Genomic DNA, 22,789 nt, shown 5'->3' with positions numbered 1-22,789 from the left:
GTCGGGAAGGAGGGGTCCCTGTGCCATTTTAATTTTTCCTTCTTTTCATGCTGATTTTTGTTTTAAGGGCGGGGGTTGCACAGCGACTTGTCACAAATCATTCTGGGTTTTATTCTTCAGTCTGTAAAGCTGTAGCTTGCAGGCCAGTTTCTGCATGGCTGTCTGCAAGAAAAGATCTGCCTAACCAGAGTTTTATAAACCTCTTATGTCGAAATACCCTCTGTTGTAAATAATAATTAGATAAATACACCAGAGCACTTGCTACCCAAATAACCTAGGAACTAATTAGCTGCTGCAGGGAGGGTTGCAAAAAAGCCCCTTCCCCGAATGTCTTTGCTGTTCTGACACCGTTTGGCCTCAGCGAATAGATGGGAAGAGCTGCTGTTGGGGGCGGCTGCATATTAGGAGTTTTGAAAACCACTTTGGCAGAGAAAACACAGGGAAAAGATGCAATGTGTGCTAAAGGATAAATGGGAGCCTTTTCCACTGGTAGGTAAGGGGCTTTTAAATTCTCATTTGATCGTTTACAAAAAAGCCTCCAACTTGATTGTTAAATGTTTTCTCTTGTGCTTAAATTTCATGCCGGAGATTATTAAAAATTGACTTTACTGTATTTATTTTACTTATCTGCTCCAGCCAGGCTGTGCTGAACTCATAGATTGGGTGAATTATTAATTTTTTAAAAAGCCATTTGTGTTGGGTTTTTACACAGGCAGTTTCTCTCCGTCTGTGGGGAGAAGCACCTCCGGTCCTGAAGTTGGAGATGGAATGCTTTGATTCATCTTTAATCTAAGATTTATATTTTTTAATGTGCATGTGTTCAGAGTCGTAAGACATAATGACAGTCTCCAGTGTAATGCTTAACTAACTGCTTGTTAGTGTTTAACATTTAGAAGCGTGTGATGAAAAAGGGGGAACAATATGGATTTCAATAGGTTACCCAAGCAGTAACGTTGAACAAAATAATTCATTCTGTCAGATAACAAGATCTATTTTGGAACATAATTAGAGCTAATAAAGGTTACTGTGCCTACAAACCAATATTAAACACCCAAATTAATAGGTCCCCGTGCATCTTGAATATGGACTCAAACTTTTAATTAAAATCCCCTAGAAGCACAAAAAAGTATTTTAAAAGGACACACAGTTAAATAAACAGGAATTTTGTGGCCACACTATCTTCAGTGTCCATCATCTGGTAATATCCAAGATTGACTGCTGCCATGCATTGCCCATGGGGTTGCCTTTGAAGACTGTGTTAGAAGCTTCAGTTGGTTCAAAATACACTGACAAGGCTGCTGACTAGGACAAATTGTGAGAATATATCTCTCAAGTATTGATGGGATTTCACTAGCTTCTATTCCATTTCAAAGCACAATCCAAAGTGCTGGTGCTTACCTTTAAAGACCTAAAGAGCTTAGGACTCTGATACCTGAAAGAACACTTGACAGCGACACCTGACAAGGTGTTCTTTGGTTTTAAAATACTAAAACAAACAAGATGTCCAAAATGTAGAATAAGAGAGTTCCCTTAGGCTGAGTGATGGATTGTGTCAGGAGGTGACAAGAGTGTGGACTATAGCCTGGGTTTCCTTCTTTCAACATTCATTCAACGTCTGAAGGGTCACAGGTTCCCCTTCCTTAGAATATTTCAAACAAATAGATCATACAAACATATATATCAGTCTTGGTGCATTATACTGCCCTTCGGTGAACGTGTGTGAATGCAGTACCACTAAATAGGTCTTTTATTTTGGAAAGTATTGAGAGGGTCCTTAACTTGCATTCATTAAGCCTCGTTCGCAGTGTTCCGAATGGAGAGCTGTTAACCGGTGAGACCCAAAATTAATAATTGCAGATTAAATAATTGTTTGCACGGTGGGAAAATGACCGTAAATGTCTGCCACACTTGCGAAAATGAAACTTCACAGGTCTAGTCAGTAAACACCATTTATTGGAAGCATGCTGGAAATTCATGCGTGAAAATCTGTCTGCATGAAAATATGGGCAGAGGGGGAAGAGGGGGAAATCCAGATTCCTATGAAATATTTCATATTTCTCTAGGTTCCTAAGCATTATTATCATGGAGTAACTATCAGAAATATACACTTTGCATTTGCTTATGCTCTAAGAAAGTAAAATAGTCATGACAGCTCCAAACAGTTTCATATAGATGTTAAATAGCATAGGAGACAGAGTTTCAGCACCTTGGACAACTCCCTTGTGGAACCCCCATAGTCCAAAAGTCATTGAACTCAATCAGGCTTACTCCTGAATGGCGATGCAAAGGATTCTGCTGGCATGTGATTCTATTGCTCAAACACATTTGCCTGCATTTCATTCTGCCCAATCTACTGTTAGTTATCCCATCTTCGTCCCAATTCAGTGGGAAGTGAGATCCATCCACAGAATGTAACAAGTAGTAAATTATTGTTGCTGTTAATAAAATCAGTTAGCGAAAAGTAATACATGATCAGAGGCAGAAAAATAATAATTTTTGGTGTGATTCATCTTCTTCCATGCAGGCAGTAGTGTGAATGTCAGGAGACCCCTGCAGAGCTCAGCTGAGCTGTTGAGCTCCCACTTCTGGCTACACACGCACCACACCAGCCATTATTCAGAAGGAGAGGCCGTGTGTCTCTCAGGTTGTCATCCAGTCATTTCACACCTTATATACAGGCTACTCATGTGTCGGTGGACCACACCACAAGCACCACAGTGGAGGGACCAGCCTTTGTTGCTTACGTTACTCTCTTAAGTGCTGCATACATTCAGGGCTCAGCCTAAATAAAATGGCTGCATTAAATATTCATCTATTTTTATTTCTGTGCCAAAAATGTTGGGAACAAAACATTTTCTAGCACCTCCATTCTTAATAATGGAGAGTGTTCGTCCGACTCATTTCCTGCCCTTGGTTAGGACTTTCCATCCCCCACAGAGCCAATCACAATGCTGACACAACACGATATACCCAATCAGATTTGTCCTTATGCCACTTCAGGCAAACAAAGTTTATTTAAAGTGAGCTCTTTGGATTGGTCACATGAATGATTTAAAATAATAAAAGCAGGTAACACCCTGTAAATTTCCAACCCTGACCATGAGCAGAAGCCTGCAGGGCAATGGCTGCCCATCTTCTAGGCCTTTGTCAAGCCCTGAACAGGTCCAAGGTAACTTAAGGGCTGCCCAAACCATCTGACTGTAAGAGCATTGTTGGTCACCCCCTGAACTGACGAGACTCATTTGCCACAAACCAAGCCTTTAGTCTTGTGGAATGTTCTTCCAATAGAGATTTCAGAAGGCATGTTCTATTTTAACCTTCAGACATCTGCTGAAAACTTTCCCCTGCCCCCAGGTTTATGCAGGCAGTTAAGAAAATATCTGCAATAGTTAGATGATAGTTAATTTTTAGTAGTTTTTAGTCTGTGTGAAAAGATAGATAGATAGATAGATAGATGATAGATAGATAGATAGATAGATAGATAGATAGATAGATAGATAGATAGATAGATAGATAGATTGTAAGCCATTTTGATTTTTTGAATGATACTCCGGCATGCAAGTATTTTCTATAAATAAATATATAAAGGTAAAGGTAAAAGGTAAAGGATCCCTGGATGGTTAAGTCTGGTCAAAGGCAACTATGGGGTGCAGAGCTCATCTCGCTTCAGGACGAGGGAACCAGCGTTTGTCTACAGACAGCTTTCCAGGTCATGTGGCCAGCATGACCAAACCGCTTCTGGCACAACAGGACACTGTGACGAGTGCCAGAGTACACAGAAACACCGTGTACCTTCCCACTGCAGCAGTACCTATTTATCTACTTGCACTGGCATGCTTTCGGACTGCTAGGTTGGCAGAAGCTTGGACAGAGCAACGGGAGCCCACCCAGTCGCGGGGATTCGAACTGCCAACCTTCCGATTGGCAAGCCCGAGGCTTAGTGGTTTAGACCACAGTGCCACCCGTGTCCCTTATAAATATATAAGGACAATATAGTCAGCAGAGCAAGTGAGCAGCCCAGAGTTGCAGCACCTTGGACAGATCCAGTTCCAGATCCAACCTGCTCAACTGAGCTATGTATGTATTCCTGCTAGGTCTCACTAGGAGTGAAGAAACCTGAAAGGATAGGCGACCTCTGACAGGGGTAGACCTGAAACTTTGTACAACAGCCTGTTTCCTTTGTATTGTCAACACTGCATCCACTTTTGCCTTGCAGCATTCATAACAGAAGTGCAAGCAGACTCAGAGGACCTACTTCTGCAGGACTGAGCTGCAACCCAGACTTTTGGTAACCCTGATCTGTATTGGGTGCTTTCTAACCAAAGCAATCTCTTAGCAGCCATCCCTTGTGTCGCCCTTTTATCAGCAGAGCCAGCCTGCCAGATCTCACGGCCGACAATGGCATGCGTTGGAAGGACAAATCTACACAAAGGGTTATAGATTGTATCATTCAGATTAAACTATTGGAGGAAAGCTTCCGTCAACAAAGTCCCTTAAAGGGGAGTTTGTGAAATGACCTTCCTTCACTCTCAAAAAGAAGTGCTCGAATTTATCCTTTGCATTGTAATCAATCCACCCTGTTTGGTGCAATTAACTGAGCACCTTATTTGAATTAGCTTTTTGGACAGGAGCGTGGGGCACAACTCACTGTACAAGCCCTACTGAAATGAATGGGGGACAGTTTTTAAAAGTCATAAGAGCAGTTCCACACATTGCATAGAATGAAGGGACTGGATTTTGGATGGCACGCCTTCAGAACGCTGGTTTTCGAGTGGCTTATTAAATGCTCCCTAAGAGTTTCCAGCATGCCGTGAACTAGCACATCAAGAACATAAGTACATAAGAGGAGCCTGCAGGATCAGGCCAGTGTCTTGTCCAGTATCCTGTTCTCAAAGAGGCCAACCAGGTGCCAGTGGGAAGCCTGCAAGCTGGACATGAGTGCAACACATCACTCTGCCCACTGGCAATGTTCAGCAGCTGGTATTCGGAGACATAACACCTCAGACTTTGCCATCGTGGCTAGTGGCCATTGATAGCCTTGTCTTTCCTGCATTTGTCTAATCCTCTTTAATCTAGATCAAGGGAAGTAATAGTGCCACTGTATTCTGCTCTGGTCAGACCTCACCTGGAGTACTGTGTCCAGTTCTGGGCACCACAATTCAAGAAGGACACTGACAAACTGGAAGTGCTCTGATTGTGTTTCCTGCTTGGCAGGGGGTTGGACTCGATGGCCCTTGTGGTCTCTTCCAACTCTATGATCCTATGATTCTTTTAAAGTTAGCGCAGCATTAGAAATTAGCCAGGCATGCGTTGCGACTGGATGCCAGTCTGGTGACTAGGGAAAGCCAAATGTCACTTAGAGAAGGATCTGAAATATATTCCTTGGTGCCTGAATTTGTTTTATTCTGGATTGTTTACTTTGATGTTTCAGTGGGTTATAAACGTCTTTGAGATTTGTTCTTTAAAATATAAACTGGTATAGAAATGATGATAATAATAATAATAAGTTCCACTGGGGAAGCACCTAGACATTTCATTGTGGCAACTGTAACCCAGGTTTAAAGTGCCATTTGGTGATCAGATTATATATCTGAGTTTCTAACACTGAGTTGGTGGCAATCATTGCCTCCTGCCCATGCGGACATCAAACTGTGCAGGCAGAGGCTGCAAACTTCAATGATCAGCTAGTTATTAGTGCTTGTAAAGTTATCTACCCCCACACACATTTTGCGTTTGCATAAGGCTTTGTGGGTGCCTTTACCTGCCCCCTCCCAATATCACTTTGGATATCCTTGTAATAGAAAGGTGACATGCAACTATTTTAAATGAATGCAAAATAATCCAGTGCATTGCTTACACTGTGTGTGTCTGTGATGGAGAATGCAGGTAGTTTTCCTGGTTTTGGCTAGAGCACCTGTTTTCTTTCATTCTGGCAGAAGACAAGCTTCTTGGCATTAATGCAGCCTCTAGCTTTTGCCATGTATAAGAATCTCACATATTTTAATCAATGTACTTGGAAGCTTAGCCATGCCTTAGTGAATAGGATCACTAACTGTATAATTACAATAATGATCAGTACTTAAGTGGATTAGCACCAGTCTGTTATTGGTAGCAGCATGGAAGACTGAAAACATCATTTGGAAGCAGTTGGGGCGTTGATTGTGCCAGAGGGATCTTTTTGCCTGTTGCCCCTTGGCAAAGAGGTGGGGAAGCAACCCATAAAGAAAAAGAAGTAGGTTAAATGGACGACACAATAGGTTTATTGCTTCTTTTGCATTCCCAGAAGCTCGTGGATAAGGAATGCATTGCAATGTTGTTGGTATCATTAATTAACACGGTTACAGCTACGGCGTTGAGCAGAAGCTCTCATCATTTATATGCCCGGAATTATCCATTAAGCATTTTGTGGACTATAATCATGAATGTTTATGTATGATGCAAAGTAAATATGACACCGAGAGATGGACTGAACCAAAATCTGACGTTTCTAAATACATTCCTTTGTCCTGACCCTGACTTGCAGGTAGCAGCAGCTATGGTATAGCAAGAAAGGGAATATAGGGGAATATTGCTCCAGGTGGTGGTTGCTGTTTTTTAAGCAGCAGGTATGACATCATCTGCTTTATTGCTAAGGTATTTGACAGACCCTCCTTGCACTTGGGCAAGTGACAGAGGTGGAAAGGAGACTGTTGTGTTTTCCAATAGTTTGAGATGAGCCCAAGGAAAGTCAGAGAATACAGCTAATAATCAAGCACAGACTGCATACTTTCCCCCCTTTTCTTTGATGAGGTTACTACATCATGCTAGCACTTTACATGGTAAGACTTCTTTACCAGATTTGCTTTTCTTCCTTTCTTCTTTTGTTGAAATATTTCTATTTAATTACTGAAATAAGATACAGTGGTACCTCGGGTTACAGATGCTTCAGGTTACAGATGCTTCAGGTTACAGATGCTTCAGGTTACAGACTCCGCTAACCCAGAAATAGTACCTCGGGTTAAGAACTTTGCTTCAGGATGAGAACAGAAATTGTGTGGTGATGGCGCAGTGGCAGCGGGAGGCCCCATTAGCTAAAGTGGTACCTCAGGTTAAGAACAGTTTCAGGTTAAGAACGGACCTCCAGAACGAATTAAGTTCTTAACCCGAGGTACCACTGTATAACAGAATGGGGGAAAATACGGTTAATGTCCTTTGTATACACTTGGCCAATAATTCACAAATTGCTAAATTAACACTCCTAAATTAATGGGAGTTAGAGTTTGCATTTCAGTTGACTAAGATCTCTTGTGAAAGCTCAATGTGCTTTGCAAGTTGATTTTATTCTACAGTATAAAAGTCTATTCTATGACTGCCAGCTGCTCTTGCTTTGATCCCAATGAACTGGGCATTATGCTGTACACTGCTGCTTTAGCAGGGGGTATGTATTTATAAAGCAACACAACTGCCTGCATTTTTTGACTCTCCATGATGCGCTCCTGCACTGCATATCTGCCGTTACATCAGGGGTGGTGAACCGAATCTGGCCAGCATACTTGATGCTCAGCTGCCTCATCCCCTGCAGGTCATATGGGTGGGGCACAGCTTGAGCCACACCTGCAGAGGAAAGTCCTTTGCACCACCAGCATCAATTCAGTCGGTGCTTATGGGTAGCCCCACTTTGCTGCAAGTGACTATCCCAATGGGCTTCCTGTAAGGAAGTAGGGAACTCTGTAGAGTAGCCAATCCCAGTGGGTTTCCTGTAAATGCTGATTGTAGTAGTGAATATCTGAGAACTGAGCAAATATGGGTAGTCTGGCAGAGGCATAGGAAGTCAAGCCCAGTTCACCAAGCATAGGGGCCATCAGCAGAGAGGAAAGGCTATAGAAGAAGAGGAGTTTGGATTTGATAACCCGCTTTATCACTACCCAAAGGAGTCTCAAAGCGGCTAACAATCTCCTTTCCCTTCCTCCCCCACAACAAACACTCTGTGAGGTGAGTGGGGCTGAGAGACTTCAGAGGCCCAAGGTCACCCAGCAGCTGCATGTGGAGGAGCGGGGAAGCGAACCCGGTTCACCAGATTACGAGTCCACTGCTCTTAACCACTACACCACACTGGGAATGATAGCAAGACCCTGGATGGGACTTTGCTAAAGAGGGTGAATCCAGGGTGGGTATGTCCACCTCCCAAAATAATGAAAAGGGTACAAGAACCATCTTTAGGCTGGAACCTGACCACTCAAGGGTGGTGCCTGGAGCTTGCAATTACAACAATGAGGTCCTTGGATACACTGTGAGATGAAGCACTTGAAGAGACTGTGTTTGATTGATTCTCCATTCACTGAGGGCTGGTTTCTGGTTGTATGCACCCCCTGTTAGAAAGAAAATAGGCCGCTTAATCAGGAGGTCTCTTCTCGCCAGCTGCCGTTGCAGGCACCCTCCAAAGGGAGACGAGCAAAATCCAAAAGACAATACAAAGTAAGTGCTGTTTTCCTGCTAAGCTAATCAGTTCTGTCTGAGGATGAAGGGATGTGTGCCAGCTGAAAATCAATGCCCTAAATCAACTTGGTGCGCGCCTGAGCACCGCCAAAGTGTCAGCTGCTAACAAGGGAATAAAGGAAACTGTTATTGGATACTTAGGACTCTTTTGTAAGTGCATGTGTAAAATAACATATTTAATTTAATGCAAAGTTATAAAGCTAATTGGGCTTTATGGGCATTTCATCAGGGAAGCCAAGAGCAAGTTGCCTCCTCCCTCCCCTCCAACAACTGTTTAATCCTTCCTGGATTGCAGATCGTCCTTTTCAGGCATTTGTCTGTAACTTACAAGCACAATTTCCGGCGGCTTTTCCTTCTGTGATGGAGGCTTTGGGGAGGGGGAGTTCCTCCCCTCTGCAGCCTGTGGCTTCATAGGAACATAGGAAGCTGTCTTGGTGGTCCATTTAGCTCACCACTGTCCACATGATGGGCAAAGGATCTCCAGGGTTTCAGGCAGGGGATCCCTGGGATTGACCCAGAGACCTTCTTAAGGCAGATGCTCCACCACTGAGCTTACTGCCCCTAGCATGCCATTCTTCTCCCTGCCTGTCCAATTCCCCACATTTCCTTCTCCTCTCAGACAGAACTCCATCTGGTCTGCTCCACTTTACCTCTTTCCTCTCAACCTCTCAGGTCGCAACCTTCATTTCTTAAGCCCCACAACCCCCACATGACCTTTGCAGTCTCCTGTTCTCCTTGGATGCGTTCACACCATACAGTTAAAGCACAGGCGGCGCTGTGGTCTAAACCACTGAGCCTCTTAGGCTTGCTAATCAGAAGGTTGGCGGTTCAAATTCGCGCAACGGGGTGAGCTCCCATTGCTCTGTCCCAGCTCCTGCCAACCTAGCAGTTCGAAAGCACACCAGTGCAAGTAGATAAATAGGAAGGTAAACGGCGTTTCCGTGTGCTCTGGCTTCCATCACAGTGTTCCATTGCACCAGAAGCGGTTTAGTCATGCTGGTCCCATGACCCGGGAAGCTGTCTGTGGACAAACGCCGGCTCCCTCGGCCTGAAAGCAAAATGAGCGCTGCAAGCCCATAGTCGCCTTTGACTGGACTTAACCATCATGGGGTCCTTTACCTTTTACATTTTGAATGCACCTTGCAAGAGTTTTGGGCATAGCTGTCAACTTTTCCCTTTTCTTGTGAGGAATCCTATTCGGAATAAGGGAATTTCCCTTTAAAAAAGGGAAACATTGGCAGCTATGGTTTGGGGGCTGTAGTGTACCCCCTCACCAAACTGCAGTTCCCAGAACCCTTAACAAACTGCAGCTCCTGGGATTCTTTATGGGGGGAAGCCATGTGTTTTAAATGTGCTTTAAATAGTTGGTGTGTACGCAGAACTAGATGCTGTTTCTTCCATTTCCCCTCTCCCTTGGCCTGTCTGCCCAGCATGCACCTGCTAGGATCTGAGCAGTTCAATGGGGTCAGAGCTCCCTCCCCTTATGTCGGAATTGGTTTTAGATGTTGTAATTGTTTTTATCTCTTGTGTGTTTGCCATCCTTGGCTCCTTTGGGAGAAGGAGGGGGGGTGGAATAGAAATTTAAATAATAATAGAAGTCAGGGTCATACAGTGATGCTGATTGGCAGGAGATTCCAAACAGACCAAAAAGAAAAGAAAAAAGGAGCATTTCTTCATGTAATTAATGTCTGCAATTCACACCCAAAATGTGGGGGTGGCCACTGACTGCTTTAAGGAGGATTAGTCCTTTCCAGATGGGGGCTTAATATTACAAATGGGCTCTTCAGATATCATAAACATTGTCAACAGCTTTGAAAACAAACAAACCCTCGCCTGGTTTTCTGTGGGAAGCAAAAATCCAGATTAAATTGAGGGTGTGGGGATTTGGGCTGGCAGTTTAAGGCCAACGGTGCCAGAATAAACCCTTGTCTGGAAGCACCACCAACTGATAGAAAAGAAGTCAAGGTTTTCTCGGCATGACCACTCAGAGAGAGTCCTGCTTGCTTCCAGCTCAATTCTACCCAGAGTAGATCAAGTTAGGTCGCAGTCACACAGCAATTTATTCAGTTTCCCTGATGTCTCCCTTATTGTTAATTTCCACATTATAATCGGACTTTCACACGCAGTAAAAAGCCACTTCCATAAAGTTAACAGAATTAAGTGTGTGTTTAGCACTCATTTCCATGTTATTTGATTCGAGGAAAAAATCAATTTGCAACCTTCTTAACAGGGAAAATCATGGGAGCAAAGTGGCAAAATTCGAGGTAGCTTTCCCGCTGTTTCTGTGGAGAAATCATGGGGGAACATAAACAAGCGTGTGTGGAAAGGGTGAGGGACTAGCGGCGTTGTTCAATGATGTTCATTGTTGTGTCACACCATGCCCACTGGTGTTAACAAAATTTTGTGTGACATGCTGGCATATCGGTCCAAAAGCCTTAGTTCCAAGGCCAACAGGTACTGCAGTGAGAATGGGACATTAGAAAAAGGACAAAAACACTAACATTTTAACCAGGAAAACTAACACACAGTATTCCCCATGTCTTGATGCACTTTCAGTCATGTCCATTAATGTCAGTGAGTCTACTCTGCAATCCAGCTCTATGCTTTTGAGTTCTAGCTTCCTGGAGCCACAGCAGGAGAGGGCTATTGCCTTAAAGTCTGATGGACACTTGGTTGGCCAATGAGGGGAAGAGGGTGGGATGGAGCTTTGTTTTGATCCAGCAGGGTCTTCTTTGGTCCTTATCCATGGACAGCAGGAAGCACAGCAAAGCTGACTTGTCCTTCTCATGCAGATCATCTCTATGATCTTTGGAGCACAGAGATTCCTGCAGAACTTGAGTTTCAGCAACAGGATAGCTCCTTTACGTAGCAACATCATTTCTCCTTTTGCGTGCCTAACTCTTGCATCCTCCTTTTGTGTGTGTGTGTGTGTGTCCTTTCCAATGGAAAGATGGGGAGAATTAAAAAAGGAATCCCAAGCTCTCTCTGGTTGCAATAAGTCTACTTCAATCTATCACCAGAGGCTGCTAGCAGCATCAGATTAGCCTGATTTCCCCATCTTTCAAAAGCGTTGCTTTTTTATTATTATGTTTTACTGCATGGTGTGAGGTTTCTTTATAAAACTGCCCACAAGCAAGCCATCCGGTTCTCGTCGCTTATTTACACCCATCCCAAATCACCCGCAAAGCGTTGCCAGCCTTGCAATGGCTAACTCTGACAGACAGTGTTTCAGAGAAGAGCTGTTAAAAAAAAAAGTTTAGAAAGCAGCGTAAGTGCCAGCAGCTCAGAAAATAAGCTAAAACTCATCTCCAGAAAGTGACTGGACTGTGTTAACATTCAAGGGGGATGTTGACAGCACAATGGAAAAGGACCGAGATGCACAACCCCCATTATTATCACTGATGGGAGTCGCATGCCATGTGTTGTTCCTCCCCCTCAGTGCCAGCCTTCTTCCCAGGGTGTACTGAGTGCCACAAATCTTCAGCCATCTGAACGAACGAGAGAAAGAAAATACCTGCAACAGAGGACTAAGGCTAGGGCTTCCTCGGCATGGGTTCAGAAGTTGAGGGCATGCCTCTCCTCCCCCCGTCGCTGTCTTCACTGCCACCCTAACTAACCTTTGGTTGGGCATAGCAGTCTTGAGCCATGGACTGTAGCAGCTGGACCCAGGTCCCTTAAAGGTCTGCCCTGCCACTTTGATGGCTTGGTGAAGGAGGATGGCTTGCTGCAGCGCCACCAAGGTGGATGGCCAGATGGGGTTACTACAGCACTCTAAGCAGGGTGTTGGGTCCCTGGTCCTATAAAGAAAAAAGAGAAGTCTAAACAGTGGTCCCAGTGCAAGTAACTAGCTCATACAGAAGTCTTTCTATGCAGTTGTGGGCCATGGGGAAATGTTCACCTTTGGCTTCCATGCAGCTGAGAGATGCCTGGCTCCCTCCACAGCCACGTCTCCCTTCTAACAGCCCCAAGCCATGGTGACGGCCACTGTCTGTTCCTCCCCCTTCCCCAGAAGCCCCAGCAGTGCAACCATCTCAGCCTTCCTAAAGAAGGTTGTGAAAGCAGTGTCAACAGAGGCACTCTCCAGGGTTGTCTCTCTGCATGGTGCCTCACACGGAGGAGGGATCCTACATCATGACGGTCGATCCTTACTCAGAGTGAGGTGCTGGGGGCACAGATGGACTTGGAGAACATCAGGTGATGGAGTGCCAAAGGTGCTTTGCTGCGGTAAACTGAACTTTTCTCACTCTCTTTGCTGCTCCACAGCCTCAGCTACCAGGCACACCCTTTGGCATAAGTAGGATGGGGTGGCTTAAACCAGGCATAGGCAAACTCCGGCCCTCCAGATGTTTGGGACTACAACTCCCATCATCCCTAGCTAACAGGACCAGTGGTCAGGGATGATGTGAATTGTAGTCCCAAACATCTGGAGGGCCGGAGTTTGCCTATGCCTGGCTTAAACAATGGCCCACCCATGAGGCAAGGTGAGGCAAGCGCCTCAGGTGGCAGGATTCACAGGGTCAACAGATCTGCCCACTGTTGCTGACACTGCACTCCCCCCTTCTCAGTTTAGAGCTTTATTTCCCCTCTTATTCCTGATGTAGGTCTTCACTCACCCCTTCTTCCCTGGCCAGGATGAGGAGCCATTTTGTGGTTCACCTCAGAGGCCAAAATGTCTTGGGCCAGCCCTGGTTGATAGGGCAGTGGGCTTGTAGGTGGCAAGCAGCAGGTGACTGTGATCTGCCACCTCTCCTGATATGCTGCTGAGAGGTTCGCTCCAGCTCATGGGAGGGTAACCCTGCACTGAGATCAGCAAGCAAAACTTTTTGTGGATGTCAAGGAATATCACCTGACCTGCTCTGCCTCTTATCAGTGCAAGGAGATGTGCTTGATTGACATAGCCAGTTCTTATGTAGTTTGACATGAGCTAAATCCCCACCTGGCACCCCTCAGATCCCACGGGGGGCAGGGAGACTCAGTCCTGTGAACTGGCTATCCGTACAGAAGCAAGATTGAATTCAGTACAAGGGTCCCCCGTTCCATATCACTCCTGCTCCTCAAGGGCCAGTTTCCCCACATGCCCATTTCTAGTATTAACAGCTAAAGTCAAGCCATTGTTGGCCTGCCCTCGCCCCTCTTAAATAGATTAGCATGCCACCGCAATCACCTCCTTTTAAGAATGCACCAGCAAAGCCATTTAACATTTTGCCCTTTTAAGAGAATCCAGAAGTAGAATGAGCAGCAAAAGATCAACTCATGGCATAAAGCAGAGGCCAGGAGAGGATTAGGGTTAAATATGCATTATTGCAAAAGTACAAGAGAAGAAGGTCATACCTCCCCCAGTCTGTAGTAGATACAGGATTAAACAGAGAGCCTTTAATCACTAATCACTTACTGTACCTTTCAGAGGCAGTACATAAAAGACAAACAGCAATGAGTCAGCTCTTGCTGCACAGCCTACAAATCAGTGGGAAGCTCAACAACAGCTGCCAGAGAGATGGAGCTTAGGATATCACTTTTGACTAGCCAAGACCATCAAAGCCCTTTGATTTCTGGGGCAGAGGCAGGTGAAGAGATTGTGAGAAGGTCCAAAATGTTGTGGCAACAACCGCAGTCCCTGCCTCATGCATGCAATACATGCATACAATACAACCACAGCCCCTGCCTTGTGCATACAATAAGAACTCTGCTGTATATCACAGAGGATTTGGTTGCCCATAAGCAAGGAGTGACTAACTCAATGGCCTGTAGGCCATCTGTTGCCTAGACCAATGGACTGGATGTCTCAAGCTATTCACTTGAGACTCATCTTGGTTTTGGGCAGCCAGTTCTAGGGAACCCCAACTATTGGCCATGTTGGCTGGACCTGATGGGACTTGGGAGTCCAACATCTGGAGGGCCACAGGTTCTGCACCCTATCTTAGGCTCAGATTTCACTTGATGTTTGCCATGGCATCAGCATCTGTATGGATAGTTTACAGCCCAGCCATAACATCCACCCTTCTGTCTGCTTCTGGATTCAACACAAGTTCCTGCTTCCTCTGACCTTCAGAGCCCTCCTCCCCTGTTTTCTTTCCAGTCTTCTGTCCCAAGACATCCCCACCCATGACCTCCTGCTTCTTACTCTCAGCCATTTGAAGGTCTCCTGTTTCCTCAAAAGGCTCTGCCTTTTACTCCCTTAGTGCCAACCCCAGCAAAAAAAACAGTCAAGCCAAACTTTCGGTATTTTGAAAAGTTTGTGTTTAAGGTCATTAAGGTGTGTGACATATTTTACTTGCACTGCTGTTTAAACTGTGATGGAAGTCAGCTTTTCAGTGCACGAACAAAAAAAAAATCAATATTACATTGTTAATCTGGTGTTTAGCTAGCCGTGTATGCTGCTTTCAGGGCAAAGCCAATATAATAGAGATTCTATTCATTAGAACACAAGTAGGCTTCTCTGGTAAGGTTCAAGTTATTATAAAGGCCCTCTGAGCCAGAGTTCAACCACCCCTGGAGGACTATAAGTTCCCTCCCCCATTTGAAAATACGATACTGCTTTATATCATGTGCAATGCTGAGCTCTCAGTGGCCCGCTGAATTTATACATAAAATCTGTTTTAGCAGCAGTTTCCACAAATGAATGCAAATGGGTGTTTGACTAGACATCTCTTGCTAGCAGTCCTTCAGCATATCATAACAATCCACTCTAAACCATCTTAAAGACGTACAACCATTTACAAAATGAGGAATGTTTCATTGTGAAATATTCAGTTTTTATTACTTCCAGTAAATAGCAAAATAAGGGGTATGTGTATTATATATCTAAAACCCAAGCATGTGAGATGGATTTTCAGTAAGTGAGGCAGTATGTGTGTGCTGCTCTCCATTAGATTCCACAGAAATCAATCTGAAATCTGGTTTGGGCAACTAAAATTGGATCTAAAACTATTTAATTTGGTTTCAAGAGTGTTTTCCTCCCTTCTGCCGCTGAGCCGGAGGACACGAAGAGATAAAATACCTTGAGTTATTATCACTTTATGGGCACCTCCATCTCTGAGAGTGAGGATTACGCCATATGATGTGGTTTGGCTTGGGCTGTATTGGCAGTCAACAAATAACCTGTTTTCTCCTAAGTCTTTTAACGCACGGATCCTCCTTTTACTTTGGCACTTTCAAAAAATATACTTTGGGGGATGAGCCATGGCTTATAGACTTAATCGGTGCAGGAATTTATGCAATAGAAATGTTAAAAGGGGAGAGGGCGGAGGTCCCACCATCAGCCAGCCTTTTTAATTAATGATTGTCAGCTTCTTTAAGAATCGGTCCTTAAGATTGGCTTTGGGTGCCCTATACTACGTCCCACTGCTGAAAGAGGCCTTGCAAGTGGGAATAAGAGACAAAGCCAGGGGCGGCCAAAGGGATAAAGGTGGAACTGGGTTGTGTGGATGTGCTGGCAAGAATGCTGAATAGGTTTTGCTGGTTCCTGTTTAGGGAAGCGCTTAATGTTTAGCAGACCACTGTATTTGAATACTTAGTTGGAAGCCGCCCAGAGTGGCTGGGGAAACCCAGCCAGATGGGTGGGGTATAAATAAATTAATAATAATAATAATAATAATAATAATTACAGTCATACCTCGGGTTACAGATGCTTTGGGTTGCACGATTTCGGGTTGCGCACCATGCCAAACTTGGAAGTACCGGAATGGGTTACTTCCGGGTTTCAGCGCATGTGCAGAAGCACTAAATTGTGCTTTGCGCATGTGCAGAAGTGCTGAATCACAACCCGCACGTGCACAGATGCGGCACTGTGGGTTGTGAACTCTGTGGGTTGTGCATGTGCTTCCCGCACGGATCACGTTCTCAACCCGAGCATCCACTGTGTTGTTGTTGTTTGTTGTTGTTGTTGTTGTCATCATCCCTGGACCTCGCTGCTGCCCTGCATAACCCCAAGTAAACAGGAGTGATGCTACAGTTGGGAGGTTGAGACCACAGCCCCCCCCCCCCCAGCTGTTTCTGGCAAAGCCTATTCTGTTGTGCTACCAAAACTGCGATATCCTTCTTGGGGAGATTCTGGTAGGATCCTCCTATTCTTGCCTACAGATGAGTGCTCATCACCCATCTGTTGCAGCAGCATGTGACTGTTCTTGTCAATCTTTTAATGGTTCCACTGCTGCCATTGGTGAGTTTGCTATTCTGTAAGTCTATTGTGTATTGAACGGCAGGTTTTTAAAGCAGGTTGTTAGCCACTTTGGATATGTAGAAAAGCAGGATGGCTGAGAGATAAGGCTCCTCATTCAGTAACCTGGAATCCTGCAAGATTTGCAAAATGGTGGGATGTCTCCCCTCCCCCCGCCGATACCCTTGTTTAAAACAATCCCACTTTAAAAAAAAAAATCACCAATGTGCAAAGTAGCTTAGAGGAATCAATTAGAATAGAATGATAATGGAAGCAATTCAGTAAAACATCATTAATGCTGATGTGGCAAGCGACCAGTGACCATCTGTCTAATCCTTGCTACATAGTCAGAAAACGTTTTAAAACACAATTATTAATAGTCCTCATTAACGTCCATGCAACAAAGAGCATGCCACATGAGGATTTATGAGGATTTGGGCAAGAAAATGATGAAATTTCCATTGATTTCCTTGAATCAGGGGTCAATTAACAATATTGCTAAGCTGCTGCCTTCCAGATGTTTTGGACTACAACTCCCATCATCCCTACGATCCTCCTCTCAAATGTAGGAGCTCTGTGCATGAGCATTGCTATGTCCAGGCAGCCCTAATACATGAGCCTTGGAGGCTGTCAAGATCTACCAGCAGCAGGGGCAAAGCTAGCCTGTGAGGCCTAACAACCAACCACATGTGATTTAGCTATGATTCCTGCATTGCAACCGGTTGGACTACATGGCCCTTGAAGTCCCATCAAAATCTCTGTTATTTCCAACACGTGGAGACATCATCTGTACTCCCTCTCCGCCACATGGGAAAATTAAATTAGTTACATGAGCACATGAGCCACAGAGGAAGGGGCAGAATTATAGGAAATACCAAACATAGCTGGAGGAGTAGATGGAAGGAGGAGCTTGGGCAGAATAGAGGAAATAGGGGATAAACTAAGGAAATTATCCAGCAAGCAAGATAAACGTCACTGTCAGGAACAGAAAGGTCAAGAGCTTGGCTCTTCTGCTGTTTCTGAGCATGGGAAGCTGTTTGCGACAGTAATGAAGCACAAAAAAGAGCATAAATATTGCAGAAAGGGCTGTTTAAGCTTTGTTGAGATGCGCTTAAGAGGCTGGATTTTATTGCAAGCAAGAATGCCTGGAAACGGCCATCGTCAGGTTAAACTGCATGGTGTGTGAATGGAAATGGGTGCTTCTCCTTTGTGGCTCATGAACATGTTACTGTATGAAATGGATTAAGGGCCCTGACTTTTGATGAACACAGACACAGCAAATATATACACTCACTGAACCAAGATATATTTTTATTCTGGTCCTTATGAGGAATTGACAGATCTGTCCATTTTGGCTCTCTCCATTTCTCATATTTTTCCAGCCTTGATCTTTCCCCCCCTCTCTCGTTGTTCTCCACAGAGCCCATAATTTGTCTGCACTGAGTCCACAGGGCAATTTTTCTTCCCTCAGATCCCTCGCTCAAAGGAACCCTCCCTCCACAAATCTTCCGCAAATATTTTCATTCGCCCACTTCTCCCAGATGCAGTGAATCTTCCATTTGTAAACCATTGGGATCAAATACTAAACAATCACTTTTGTCGTCTTTTATTGACCTAGCCGCAGCCTTGCCTAAACTGGGAGTACATTTTTTACATGAGACAAAAATTAATCTTCTGGTTTCAATCTCACGGCTGTTTCAAAAGTAGCGACTTAGGGCGTTGCAAGCAGCAGGCTGAGAGGATTTAAGGGAGGTTGTGATGCCTCAGGACGTTATCTGATGAGGGCAAGGGGGAGGGTTGCACAGGTGCAAAGTTCTTCAACATTGTTCAGTTTCACTGAATGTCTGATTCCATCACAGTTAGCATTCTGACTGCGTTCTCCATTTTTAAAGACTGGGCACTGGGCACGGGGTTAGCTGCTTGGCTGTTAGGCCTGACCTTCCTTATTAGTCAATTTAGATGACAGTCAAAGGAACAAGGTGTAATTCCAAGTGGAGCAAGATCACAAGGGGAGGGGATGGGGAAGGTTAGGGATAAGTGAATCTCTCACGTTCTCTCTGGTTCTCGTTTCACTTTTAAGTTCAGTTTTCCACATTTCCACATCAATTTGTGGATTTTTAAAAAAAAGTTCCTCGTGAAAATTCAGCAGGATTTAGTGCAAATTTCCTCCTAATATACATATTATGTGCAAGTTTTTGCTAATGTATGCATCTCTGTGCACAATTTACCACTGGAAGTGCATTTCTTGGCTGGAGAACTACACAGTGAAATTTAGAGCCGTGCAAATTTCGATGTTTTACTGTGTTTTCACTATGCGTCACTTCATATATGGTTTTGGGAAAGTGTGAAGTGAATAGGTTTGCCTATGAACGCGAACTGAGTTGAATTTCTTCCCCATCCCTAGTCGAGGGCAATGTGGGGCAGAGAATGACCCACAAAAAGCAGGCCTAGGCAGATATTTCCTTGCCCAGGCATTAGGAGTGGGACCCCACTCACTAGTTCCCAACCCCAACCTATGCCAGTTTAGTAGAAGTTCTGAAAGGGACTTCTATACATACATAAGGCCAGGAACCCCAATCACATAGGGGGTCTGTTGCACATGCAAAGGTGAGAGCTGGGCTAGCAGACATGGTCTAGCTCCCACTTCAGTGAATGTGGTCAGGGGGTGGGGGTGCCGTAAGGCTATAGAGTGTCCCCACTTATTTTGTTTCTTGAACTACCCTGATTCACAGTTCTGGTTTTCATGGAAAGCACAAACATGGTTTTACCACTTCAGTGTGATGACAAAACTATGGTTTTCCTCCAGCAAGTGTCAGGGCAGGGAAAGTAATTGTAGAACAATTGTAGAATTGTAGAACAAGGTTCCTCAACCTTGGCTCTCTATGTTTTTGGCCTACAACTCCCATGATCCCTAGCTAGCAGGACCAGTGGTCAGGGATGATGGGAATTGTAGTCTCAAAACATCTGGAGGGCCAAAGTTGAGGAAGCCTGTTGTAGAGCATGAGCAGAGGACGGAATAATGTGTGAGCTTTAGGCTCCTTCCAGGCTGTATTGCACCAAACCATGGCCTACCATTACATCTAAACAGAGGCACAGAGGAAGTTTTTCTTTCTTTACAAATGATACTTGGCTGCAAACATGGGCTCTATTCAAGTGTTACAGCCGTCAAATGGTGATAACTGCATGTGGGGAGAGCAGGGAAATACTAGCTCAACCCCACGCAACTTGGAACCCTGGATAACCATGGTTTAAAACCATAAAGGGAGCCTGTTGCAGACTTTCAACCTCCAATGGCAATGCAACAGGGGGATTAGGACTCCATGATCCCAGCCACGCTTTCTCCACATTGCATGGCTTTTTCAACAGAGCTAAGAAAGGAAGGGATTTTGGTGCACATGGGGGAAGAAGGGAGTCAGACAAAAGCCTGAGGCTCTTTCCAGGCTTGTTCTCTTAGTGCCAAGCATGGCTTGGCATTACGACAGAACTGAGCTGCTGACTTTGTAAGGTGCATGGGCATAACGCCTTGCTGCATGCCAGGGACACTTTCCTTGAGCTTTGTTCTCTCCATGGAAAAGGATTACTGCATTGCTTAAACTAATATATGAATGAAGACTCCTACAGTCTCAAGCAAGCACTTTCTATTGAAGTACAAATATGGGTAATTCTTAACATGCAGAGTATGCTGCACTAGGGTCTTGTGTTAATGGGATTATTAGCATCCACCCAGTGGAAGGAAGGAATTGGGGCATAAGGTGTTGGAAGCAATCTATAAAGGGACACAGAGGTGAGCTGATTGATCCAACAGCAAATCCTAACAGGTTTCATCTGGGGAGCTCTGCGTATATAAAGGTCCTGTCTAAAACAGAGAAAAATCAAAAGAGAAGTTTACACTTGGAGAAATGCAGAAGTCCCACGGTGTCTAGCCACGGGCAGTTATTCTTTACAGTACCAATGGCACTTCAAATTATACATATAATAAAAATGTAAGATTGTTGTCATGCCGCAGTTTGCTTGTTCACAGTTGGCACTGTGAACTACAGTGTGATGGGTGGGTCTGTTGCTTGCAGAGGAATAGCTAGAACAGGCTGCAGCAGACCACCTGTTCTACTGGTTCCCCTCCCTGCCAGCCCCTGAGCCTTTGACCCTGGAATCCAGATCCTCAGGCCGGTCAGCAACATTACCATTCACCTTCCTCCTCCCTGGCCAGCTTGAAGATCTTCTGCCACCACCATTGATTAGAATGATAAGTTGGCCCAGAAGGAGGAGGAGGAGCATGGGGAGAAGGAAGACAGTCAAAAGCAGCAGCTAGCTAGCCTGATAATCCGCTTCTGCTGCTGCTGCAACCAATTAAGATGAAAAGTCAACCTGAGTAAGGTGGCAGAAGATCCCCAAGCCAGCCACTGCTTTTGGCCCCCTTCTCACATTGCTCCTTCTGCTGGGCAGATTCTTCTTCCTATTTGGCTGCAATGACAGCATGAGGTAGCGAAAGGGAAGGTCTAAGCTGGGGAGGTTAGAAAGTTCTATGGCAGTGGAGAGTGGCAAGCAATGTTAGCGGGAGCCCAGCCCCCAGTTATGCTTAAGCAGAAAATGAAGGGTTCCTGGCCTCTTAAGAGCTTACCATCCAAACGTAGCACTTGGTGAAGACAACAGTGCAAGTGACCTATGGTTTGGGAGGTCAAGGTAGAAAGGGGAAAGGGGGGTGGACAAGAGCAGCAAGGGATCAGAGCACGGCATGTTGGAACTAGGTTGACACACATTTCATACGTATGTACTCTCCCCCCCCCCCTCCTCTCGTTACAGAAAAAGTGAGCATTTTGTCAACTTTCATCGCACCCTTCAAGTATTTAAGTCCTGGTGCAGCAAATATGGAAGACGAAGACAATTTAAGTAAGCAGTTTCTCTTCTTCATATTGAGGTGAATAGTAGAGCCAATAGGAAGTTCTGTATCATATGTGTATGTGGCTGAGTATAGATTTTTTTTAAAACAAAACGCATTTTGGGTAATGCGTGTCATCTAAGAGCCCATCCGAACTACCATTTCAGCCAAGGAGAAAACCAGGACAGAGAATATCAAAGTGACATTGTCCTGGTATTGTGTGGTCCTCATGTATCCCTGCTTGCATGGGGCACCCAATAACAAGGGATTGTGGTTCTTCATCCTCTTCATCCCTATTGGGTTCTGACCTATGGCATCCTGGCATGTTGTCTTTTGGAGTCATCACATAGTGCTTGTTTACAGAAAGCTTTGCAACTGGGAATCTGACACCTTTCAGTAAACAGATGAATAAGAATTGATAGCTCTATATCTGGCATTAGATAAAACCGAAAAGATTCTTCTTATGGTTATAATGAAACATTTTATGATAAGAGGCTATTCATGATAAAGTTAGAAATTATTGAGGATGATGGGTATGCATAAATTTATACTCATGGGAAGTGTATATATTATATACAGTATTATGTTTGTTTTATAAATTGTATTATATTTATATTATATTTTGTGTGTGCTTATCTCTCCCTGTGTGTAATGATTATTATTTAGAGCATTTCTACCCATGGTTTTTTCCCCCTGCCATAAAGACTCCTGGAGTGGCTTACATGTAGTCAATTACAGTCCCAGCCCGAAGGCTTACTATCTAAGAAAACATGGCACACAAGGGAAAGGGAGGGAAGAGGAAGAAAGCCAAGTCAGGCACCCATTCTTAAAGAGTTGTTCTTATAGTGCCAGCCGGCAGAGTTCAGAGGTAGGAGGTCCCTGATGGAGCTGGTCTTCCAGGAAAGCTGATTGAATGAGCCCTGTTTCCTATCTCCCATTAATGTGGTCTAATGGAACACATGGATGTGTGTGTATGGAGAGAGAGAGAGAGAGAGAGAGAAGATAGGATACCTCCAGTTATTCAAATGATATTTTGGGCAACTGCACAGGCCTGTTGGCATAAAAGAAAAGTCTCCAAGAGATGACGCCAAATACCCAACTCCTAGTGGAGGCCAGTTGGGCCTCTGTAACAAGAGAGACAACCAACAGAGAAAGAAAAGAGAATTGGCAATTGATTTATACACTGTACTTGTCCTGCCACATTCACTGGCAGCAGCGGTATTGACACACAAGCCCATTCTGTTTGGAAGTCTGTGCACATTCTCTTGCTCAAGCCATTCCAT

General features: G+C 44.6%; 1 protein-coding gene across 5 annotated transcripts in view; it reads left to right on the top strand.

The window, feature by feature from the left end:
• ADARB2 (adenosine deaminase RNA specific B2 (inactive)) overlaps positions 1–22,789 on the top strand; it is a 367,014-nt gene that overhangs the window by 224,540 nt on the left and 119,685 nt on the right. For 4 of the 5 annotated variants that reach the window (XM_083466812.1, XM_083466814.1, XM_083466813.1 and 1 more), the window contains one exon: positions 21,431–21,517. The exons of the other annotated variant lie outside the window; for it this stretch is intronic. In XM_083466812.1, coding sequence (XP_083322938.1) covers positions 21,431–21,517 — 87 coding nt within the window. The remainder of the gene's footprint in view (positions 1–21,430; positions 21,518–22,789) is intronic. 5 annotated transcript variants of the gene reach the window in all.

Source organism: Podarcis liolepis (genome assembly GCF_965112155.1).
Source record: "Podarcis liolepis genome assembly, chromosome: 12".
In the NCBI taxonomy this organism is placed as follows: domain Eukaryota; kingdom Metazoa; phylum Chordata; class Lepidosauria; order Squamata; family Lacertidae; genus Podarcis; species Podarcis liolepis.
This window is presented reverse-complemented; position numbering and strand designations above follow the sequence as displayed.